The sequence below is a fragment of the Juglans microcarpa x Juglans regia genome, chromosome 7D (assembly GCF_004785595.1).
Source record: "Juglans microcarpa x Juglans regia isolate MS1-56 chromosome 7D, Jm3101_v1.0, whole genome shotgun sequence".
NCBI lineage: Eukaryota > Viridiplantae > Streptophyta > Magnoliopsida > Fagales > Juglandaceae > Juglans > Juglans microcarpa x Juglans regia.
Window position 1 is genome coordinate 8,130,500 of NC_054606.1, and position 10,154 is coordinate 8,140,653.

Below are 10,154 nucleotides of genomic sequence, written 5' to 3' on the forward strand. Positions count from 1 at the left end.
GTGGATATCGGGAGTGTTATCACAACCAACGCCAACAGAAAGAACAGGCACACGCATTGTACCTTCGATCTCTCCCGTTCTTTCGTTTTTCGTTTCCGATAAGCAAAGCACCCGTTTTGATCGACTTCTCTGCTCTCGGCTTTTTTCGCTTCTGTAAGTGTTTCCTTTCTTCTGCATTGATTACACACTCTCTGGTTGCCGAGAAAATCGCTGAAAATTTGGACTGAATTTAAATTTTCTGATTTTATATTATTTTACTTTTGCGATACCTTGCAGCAGTTTGGATTTTCATTTCTATACTTTTCCACCTAGACATTCTCAACAATACTTGGATTTTCTTTATTACCTTTTTCTTTTGCTTGGGAAGTTTTGCCTGGTGTGGGCGTTCATCAAGTGAAATTTGGACAATGACAATCTGGGTTCTGTGTGGTAAAAATGATTGTTGTATTCATGCATGTTTATAGTGGTGGAGCAGTTCGAGAACAATAAGATTAAGGTATGTATGAGAAAGTGTGTTTGTTTAATTTCATAGCTGAATTTCGTGCTTTTTACACTGCATGAGTATGTATAAGGAAAGTGATACTGGCCAAGTCCCAGCCCAGTCCTATATGGATCAAGATTAGGCAAGTGTTTTGATAAAGATGAGCTCAGAAGCATGAAAAATAAAAATGATGGTAGAGAATGAAAGGAATTATTGTCTCCTTTTACGGAATTTGTGTTCCCATTATTAAAATCATACTCTGTGACCGAATCACCACGAGTCAATAGTCATGCTTCAATACTCCGGGATTTCTCCTCTCACATAATTGTCAAGCTTCAAGGAAATGTGTTTTCTTTTTAATCTCATTCAAAGGTTACATGAGTCATGCTATTGCTCTTTGACGTGATTCACAATGTATGTTTGTTGGAGAGCATTTTTTCGTTTTGAATCCCTTTGGTGCATATGCGTCATCATTAACTATGCTTCCTCCAACTGAATGGTGGTCGACATACTTATATTTTGCATCTCTATACATGTACTTTGTGAACCTATGGTACAATCTTACATTTTTTTGACATGATCTGTAGATAGAAATATTGAACCTCATCAACCAAAGTCAAAAGTGAAGGTGATCCACCCAAAAATTATAGAATCTAAATGGCTTTCCCCCCTTGTGCATATTTGCTTTAAAGGAGGCTCGAGAGACCTGAGGTTCCTAGCAACGATGGAGAATTAAGTACGGGTTAGAAAACAACTGTAGAGGAGTTTCATTCTGATACCTTAAGAAAATGTGAGTGAGGAAATGAATGAATGATGGATCTGGGAATTATATAAATCTATCATATAAAAAACTATATGGACTCCCATGTTGGATTTCTTAAGATAGTATTTTCAGGGAAAATTATACTTTGCACCCTTGAATTCTCACCTCTTTTACTACGAGTATCTTAAACTACGAAAAGTAACAATGTGCATCCCAACCTACTATTATGTAATACCCTGAAGTTAATGAGATCCTACATTGCTTGGGAATGAGAAGTTCTTTTCTTTTATAATGATATTCAAGGAGCTTCAATTGTAACATTGATTAGTTCTTTTGGAATATAGGCCTAGATGCGGTTTGGGTTTACTTAGGAGGCTATAATGGTATAAGAGCCAAACCCAACTAGAAATGCTGTACTTGATTTGTGCCACTTATGATAGAATGACCTGATGAGAATGTTGAGATTTAAAGGGGAGATTATAATACCCCAAGTTATGTATAGGTAGGTAGTGAATGAGATCTCACATTGCTTGGAAATGAGAAGTTTTTGCCCTTTATAATGATTTTCAAGGAACCCGCATTGTAACATTGACTAGTCCTTTTGGAGTGTGGGTTTAGATGTGGCTTGGGTCCTTTTTGGGTCATTACATAGGTTTCAATGTGCACCCTAAGTTAAGATTTGACATTATCTAATGACTAGATCTTAACCAAGGGTGCATATTGAAACCTACTCATATCAATTCTTCGAGACCATCCAATTTCTCCATGCCGATGGGCAGTCATGCTTTTGTTTTTATATTACGAATCAAATTTTGCGAGCTCATGTTGACGTTTGGGACTCAAATCTGAATTTACTTATGTTTCTTGTCTTTAAATTTATGATGTGGGATATTTGCTGCTGTCTGATTTTCCTCGGATAATTTTCAGGAAGACTGAGACAAATCATAAAAACTCCGATATAGTTGAATGAGTTTTTAAGTTCTTGTCTATAAACTAAAGTAAAACACTTGCTATTGAAATCTATGTAAATCAATTCTGATCCTTATGTTTGGTTTAAAATTCAATTCATAATGTGCCAATTCCAGATTTTCTTCACTGGGGTGCACTTGGAACGTAGCTTATATTAGTATTGCATGTATTCTTGGAACATTTCAGGATCTGACGATTTGGAAGACATATTATAGGACTGGTTGTATCACAGCGTGTCCTCTACTATACAGCTCTTTTCGAAGAGAGAGGAACTTTGAAATATGAATTTTGTTTTTCGAGGTAGTAGAGCAGATATTGAAAATGGATTTGGAGGATTTATTCCTGAACCACCTGCAGTGGTATGTTAACACGTGCCTGTTTGCATGTCTGAGACTTGGTGTACTTTTTACCTGTATTTTGATTATTGAGATAGTGCGATTTATGCTTGTCAATGTGCTGACTCTTTGCACTCTTTGATTTATGCTTGTCAATGTGCTGACTCTTTGACCTCTTTCAACCAGCGTATTCATACCGCTCGATCTGTTAATACCACCTCACTTGCTTTTCTTGTGACAGGTAATGTATTTGATTCTGTCCTTTTTGTTGGATTACTTGATTTTTTTACAAGTTGATTTGTTAATCCATACATTATCCTCTTTGTTCAGCAGTTATTTTGCTTTTCATGATTTTGAACTCACGTCAGATGTCGCCAAACCTTTTGGTATGTTCTCACCAAGCATTTCCTGTGGGCATACTTTTAGCTCTGATTAGTTATTCTGGAGCATGAAACTTAGACATCAATTAAGCTGGTACCCTGTGCATGTGCATGCAGCTCTGGCTTGTTGTGGGTGTCTTTTTGATGGCCACAAGCCTGAGGATGTATGCTGCTTGTCAACGACTTCAAGCTCAGGCCAGGGCTCATGCAGCAGCAGCAAGTGGCTTGCTTGGTCATACTGAACTGCGCCTGCACATGCCACCCTCAATAGCTTTGGCAACTAGAGGACGATTACAAGGACTAAGACTCCAGCTTGCACTTCTTGACCACGAGTTTGATGACCTGGGTATTTTCTTTTTTGTTGAAATGTATTTGTTAGATTTTTATAATGGGGTCACCTCTTGGAAATTGATGGTCCACGTGCAGATAGCAAGGCTATGTTTGTGTTCCAGTTTAGGTTGAATTTCAATATGTGATTTTTTCTGTGAATGAAAAGTTCTGTTCATTTTGGTTCAGATTATGATACACTCAGAGCACTGGACTCTGATAATACTTCCACAACTCCTTCGATGAGTGATGAAGATATAAATGCCTTACCAGTTCACAAATACCGGGCTGCTGGCTCTCAGAAGTAAGTTCATTTATGAGTGGGAATGCGTCTTTAAGCATATGGCAGCTGCTTTTTAGTCTGCAGTTATCTATAAATTGATGGATCTAAAGACTATGATATCAACAATTCAGAACTGAACCTAGGCTTAGTATGTTCACCTAGTGGAAAGTTACTAACTGCTTGTTACAATGACTACGTTTATGGTGAAGAAAGGAATGAACATCTGATCCCAGTTGATCCCAGTTAGTAATGGATGAAGGGGTACTGAACTTATAACTTTGGATCAATAGTTTACTTTGTTTAATTACAATACTGTTATTAATTTAAATTCTTTGACATTAATGACTGCTGATTGTGCTGTCTATTATAATTTATGTTAGGTTTTTGTGAATTAACTTTGAATTTGACTGCTACTTGCAAAAGTTATTTATAAAATTTGTGCCAACCTGGATGAGTGTAGGAATGCATTCTTCCACAAATGCTAGGGGAATTTTTTTTTCCTAAACTGCTGTATATGAAAAATTAATGTTAGGTCTGTAAATTAACTTTGAATTGGATCGCTAGTTGTGCAAAAGTTATATATAAATTTGTGCCAGTGTCCATGACAATTGTTTGAAAGGACGTTTTTTCTGTTTATGGTGACAGCTCATCACTGCAACTGGAGTCATCTTCTTCAATCCTGGCTGAGGTTTTTTTTTTTTTTTTTTGTTTTTCCCCTTCATCAAGTTTGATTGCATAATCAATAATATAATGCCTTGTGATAATCCAAGATCATTAGAATGCCAATGATATCCCCAGCGGGGAAAAATGAACTTACATTAAAAATTCTTCATTTTGCTTTCCAGTTATAGTAGGTTCAGCTTCTGGCTGTAATTGAACTGGTAGGATTACCTTCCAGCTCCGCCATACGAGCTTTTGGAATCAAGTGATCTTCCGACATTATTTTGTACTACTCTTGGGTGCATTATATTTGTTTTCTTATTTCTGTTCTACCAGACTAAACAAGACTCTAGAAAGGCAGATGGGAGGATAAAGGGCCCTGAAGATGAACTGACATGCAGTATTTGCTTGGAGCAAGTTAATAAGGGGGAGCTTGTTCGCAGCTTGCCATGTTTGCATCAGGTTCTTCCACTGTTGATATGATTTTGGTCAGCTATAACTTGATGGGTTGAACACATTGAATGAAATCTCTGAATATGTCCAGTGTTGAATTTTACAGTCTTTTCATTACCTTTACACTCGCTAATATGTAAGTAGTCAATGTGAAAAAGTCTCACCTCAAGTTAATTAATTTTTTACTATAATCTCCTGTTACTCAAATTGTGCTAGTTGAATACAAGGGATATTGCATATTAGTTTACTCATAAAAGTAACTCTTTCTTTTTCTTTTTTTTTTTCTCTTCTTTTTTTTTTGAAGGGGGGTGGGGGGAATAGCATCCGTCCGAAGTTTCAATCTTCCAACCACAGCCTTTCTAAGTTCAACATACTTTTTTCACATTTCCAAAATCTGAATTATTTATGATGTGCGGTGTAATCAAGAGATTCTGAAACTGAAAAAATGATGTTGTGCATAGCATCTCTTCAATATCTATGATATATGATATTTGCAATGTTAATATCTTTTTGGCAGTTTCATGCCAATTGCATTGATCCATGGCTGCGGCAACAAGGCACATGCCCTGTTTGTAAATTAAGGGTGGGATCTGGATGGCAGGATATCGGCGAGAGCGAATCAGATGGTTCAGACATGGTCTAGTGACTTGTTAAACATTCCATATGTAAATGCTTGTAGTATAGTTACTTACCATTGTCTTCTTATTTTTATTTTGTAGAAACCATATTGTAAGTTTCATAGAAATAATACACTCTGGGTAACTCAGTTACATGCGTATAAACTCCAGGTGTGGCCTCTGCCTAACCTGTGCATTCCGTGTTTCCCCCAAAATAAAAAAGCTACAATCTCCGCTGGCATTTACCTGATTGTTTCAGCTTTCTTATGTCAAAGTTGTAGCTGCACACTATTCTGTTATATTTCATTTGAACCCTGTTGGGTGGCTCTGGATGACGATGATCTATGAATCGCAATCCTGAAGTGTGTAGATAGAAATGGTCGGATGGGAGAAAGAATATTTCAGGAACATTTGGAACATCTCATTTCTGGGTGGCTTGAAGACTTGCATCTTTTGCGTCCTGCCTATTGTATAAATAACCAAGTGCAGGCCTGTTGTTTCTTTCAATTTCATTTCCCCAACAGTAATCTGTCAAAGAAATCCAAAGTAATTGGCCCAGACCTGAGTGGCCTCCCGTGTGGCCCTCTCGTTTTATTTATTTTTTTATTTATTTTTCAAGTGCTTGTAAGAGTTGTTTACCGGTTGCCCTCTAATTTCATCATTATGGATGTGAATAATCTTCATTAATCATCATTTATTCACGGACCCTATTGAATATAGATGTCATCTCATTTCATTTAATTTTAATTAATAATTTTATTACTATTTAGAAACCATCTCAACTTATCTTATCTCACCTTATCGATAAATCTTTATTCTAATCAAAATACATTGTTTGTGGCAGCTGCCAAAGTCATCCTACAAGGAAAGTCAACTAATTAATGACCCTCAATCATAGCTCCGTCGCATATTACGGCTGCAACATTAGTATTCAAATCACAGGTTGTAAATCAATTTTCCATTAAGACTTCGATTGCATTGCAATCTTTGTACAAATTGTTATACATAGAATACAGGATTACGTACACGTACGCCACATTCAAGGTGCGAGAATTATTTTTCCTCCACAAACATGTTGTCTGATGTTGATCCGTCGAAGTTTATTACTTCCTTTCATGAACTTCGAATTGGTTAGAAGGTTTTATGTCTGTTATCTCTTTCGTTGAAAACGCCATCCAACTCCAAGAGGTATATATATGTACATATAATAAGAATTCCTCCGTCACAAGTGAGGATTATTAACAAAGCTCGGAGGTGCCGCCCTCCTAAAAAAATTATATATATATATATATATAAAATAAGATGAATCACCCTTCATGTAGTACTGCTCACAGACCTATAATATTACACATTATAAATACGCCTAATTATCATGAGTCCAAGCCGGGAAGGATAGCCATTGCCACCCTTGAATTTAAAAAAATTAATTATTAGAATATAATAATTAATAATTAGCCCTTACTAGCGTGCAGTACAATACTACTACAATCTTGTGAAGTCAAAACTGTACTGCAAAGAGAAAAACAGCATTTTTTTTTTATATTATGACTTGGCATTACTGGCCTACATATCCAAGCTCACTAATTGCGAGGAAGAAGAATTTTCAAACCCATCATCCATGGCTTCTATGATCTCTTACTTCAATATCCTGAAGTCAACCTCTTTGTTTTTCTCTCTACTATTCCTCCAACTGTCCCTCCTCATCAAAGGTCATGGAGACGAGAGCAGCGATACGGATCATGGTGAAAACGTAGATTTTCACTCGAAGCACTTGATTCTGGTGAAAATATGGTGTTTGATAATTCTACTGGTGAGCACTTTTGCCGCTGGAGTCTCCGCCTACTTTTACCGATGGATCGAAAGCTTTCTTCTCCTGGGCACGCAATTTGCAGGCGGGGTTTTCCTGGCACATCTCTGATGCATTTCTTGAGCGATTCAGCACAGACCTTTGCCGACCTCACGACAAAAACATATCCTTTTGCGTTCATGCTAGCATCCTCAGGTTATCTTCTGACCATGCTTGGGGATTGCATAATTTCTTATGTTACAAATGCTAGCAACAGAGAAGCTAGAGTCCTGGTCGTGGAAGAAGGAAGGACACCGGAGGAACGAGCTAAAGAGTTGCATATGAACGAACTCAACCCAGAGTTCTTGAGGACGTCGTCTCTTGGAGACACCATACTACTCATCCTCGCCCTGTGCTTTCATTCTGTATTTGAGGGTATTGCGGTGGGAGTTGCAGGTAAAATTAATATTGGTGCATTGATGCATGATATATCGTTGAGTTTTCATAACATAAATTTAGGGTTAATATATATGGAAAAAGATCTCCTCTCAAGCGTCGTTATTGCCGCAACTTATATTAGGAGAACCTTGATCTCCGCCACATGCACGATGTTAGAGCCAACCCCATAGCATAGTGAGAAGAAAAAGTGTCCAGCTACGAATTTCGATCGATCACGGCCCTCTGCATCATCTCTAATCAGTAGTACCCCACCACGTACGTACACAAGCTTGATTGAGTTCCCAAAACTATTACGTACCATCAACATTTAATTAGTTTAACTTAACAGTCCCAATTAATGTTGGTCCATTCCTTCATTGATCTGATCATCAGTATTAGAACTGAATTTGGCGATCCACTTTGAGTATAATTACTTGCATTATATACCTTGCTATATATACTTGTATTATTATTTTACTAGATTTCCTGTGTTTTTACTGATCTGTAATAATAGAATATATATTTCGTGTACAAACCGTACTTGGTGAAATACACGAACACGAGAATATCGAGTGAATGAAATAGGAATTAAGATGAATTAGATCTATTAATTTCTAGTGTTTCTGTGATCTCAAATTTCCAAACATGCTGTCGGATACTTTCCCAGCTCTAGCTTTCTTTATTTCATTAACACTGCCCGTGTAATTGCTTCGAATTATTATTCCAACAAACAATTAAAGTTATAATACATGATGATTTCGTTGCATGGTTTGTTTCTCTCGATTTCCCGCTCCCAAAAAAACTTCAGCCACGGAGGGTGATGCATGGAGGAGTCTGTGGACAATATCCTTGCACAAAGTCTTCGCAGCTATTGCAATGGGAATAGCACTACTCAGAATGCTACCAAAGAGGCCATTTCTGACAACTGCAGCTTATGCTTTTGCCTTTGCTATATCGAGCCCCATTGGAGTAGGGATAGGCATTGCCATTGATGCCACGACTCAAGGATCAACAGCAGATTGGATCTATGCCATCTCAATGGGGCTTGCTTGTGGGATTTTCGTCTATGTGGCCATCAACCATCTTATCGCCAAAGGCTTCAAACCTCAATCTCAATGCTATTTCGACACCCCCTTCTTCAAATTTCTTGCTGTGTTTCTTGGAGTGGCTGTTATTGCCGTCGTGATGACCTGGGATTAATATTACAACTTCTTTCTAGGTAATATTGGTCGGTTCTTTTGTTGGATCTTTCTTTGGCTCTTTGGCCTAATTATTTGCCTGTGTGTCCTGATCAGTCTTAAGTCTGAAAAAAAAAGAAAATCAAATCGTACGTTCTCCTGTATTTTAACTTTGTTCTAATGCACTTTAATAAAGTGTTCTTAATTGATCTTCCCCTTGAAATTACTTCCATCAGCTTAGAGTATTAGCATTGGATTATGTAAATATAAATTTAAAATTTGTAAAATATGACATGATTTTGCATTTGGCTATTTCACTTAAAACTTATTCCCACATTGGATTATCCATATATTAGTCAAAATAATAATAAAATGTTATAAATTTAATAATTTTTTTCATAAATTAAGAGCTATATGGAAATATTAATATTATACAATATGAGATTTGAATAAAGATGTGGATGGGTCCTGGAGTGCAGCAAATACATTCTAAATATTTTATACAACACCATTGAAAAAAAACCTGTCTATTACATTTTTATCTAAAAAAAAATTATTGAGAAAAACAATGATTCAGGTTTTTGTACATAATAACCCAGGTTAGTTTTTTTTTTTTTTTTTTTCATGGAAGTGCACCACTTTTCATTCTAAACCTCAACACATCTAATCAATGTCCATACAACCAAGATCAGCTTTCAAACAACCATGATAGTACCGCAACGAGGTCACCAGTATAAGCTCTGTTTTCTTGCATACAATATAAACTCAAAAACATTTACTATTATTTTTCCACAAACAATTTTCAATTTTTACTTAGTTCAGCTCAAGCCACCATGAACAACCATTCTTAACCTTGAACCATTGTGTTATTGAAGAAAACATAAATATACAAACAACAATACATGACTCCCAAACCAGTGCAGAAAACTTGTTGTAGCAGTAAGGAAAATATTCAACCTTCCTTCTTCTCAACTCTCACCACCTTAGTAACTGATTAACCTCGTTTTAGACCACTCAAAAGGGTATCTCAACCACCACAACAATTGTAATTTAAGCACACAAACAACAAAACAGAAAAATCAAGAAGAAAATCTGCAGTTGTTCATAAATCAGTTTAGTAACATGGCAAAAGAAACCAACAGCCCGAAGTAAAATCATTGAGTTCAAAATTTGGGAACAAGCATGTAATTCAAGATAACATAACTGATATTCCTAAGTACAAGGACATGTAATATATCTTCTCAAACATGCTAATCCTAAGTACAAGGACATGTAATATATCTTATTTTTTCTCCTCTTTTATTGACAACTATGTATCTATTTGACTGCCAAAATATATTTGACAACAGATCATGATCATATATATTTGATTGCCAAAATACATGAGATGATCAAAACTGAAAAATATATTTCCACTCTAATTGAACAATCATTAAGATTGCATCAACCATGAAACGAAAGCTAAAGGGCCTAAAGCGTTTGAG

General features: G+C 36.4%; 2 protein-coding genes across 4 annotated transcripts; both read left to right on the plus strand.

The window, feature by feature from the left end:
• LOC121239142 (E3 ubiquitin-protein ligase SDIR1-like) lies at positions 1-5,509 on the plus strand. 3 transcript variants are annotated; one of them, XM_041136287.1, is made up of 9 exons: positions 1-153; positions 2,400-2,572; positions 2,735-2,789; positions 2,879-2,934; positions 3,046-3,274; positions 3,445-3,559; positions 4,184-4,226; positions 4,535-4,660; positions 5,169-5,509. In XM_041136287.1, exons 2-9 carry the CDS (start codon positions 2,495-2,497, stop codon positions 5,292-5,294), a joined length of 828 nt encoding a protein of 275 aa, XP_040992221.1. In that variant the 5' UTR covers positions 1-153; positions 2,400-2,494; the 3' UTR covers positions 5,295-5,509. The 3 variants fall into 3 exon arrangements, with proteins under 3 accessions (XP_040992221.1, XP_040992224.1, XP_040992222.1); XM_041136290.1 differs by having other exon boundaries at positions 2,882-2,934; XM_041136288.1 differs by lacking the exon at positions 1-153 and adding an exon at positions 165-496.
• Positions 5,510-6,846: 1,337 nt separating this feature from the next.
• Positions 6,847-8,869, plus strand: LOC121239143 (zinc transporter 2-like). Its single transcript, XM_041136291.1, is given in 3 exon segments — positions 6,847-7,169; positions 7,172-7,510; positions 8,301-8,869. Coding segments are annotated over 3 exon segments (1,014 nt in total). The 5' UTR covers positions 6,847-6,886; the 3' UTR covers positions 8,693-8,869.
• The last annotated feature ends 1,285 nt before the right edge of the window (positions 8,870-10,154 follow it).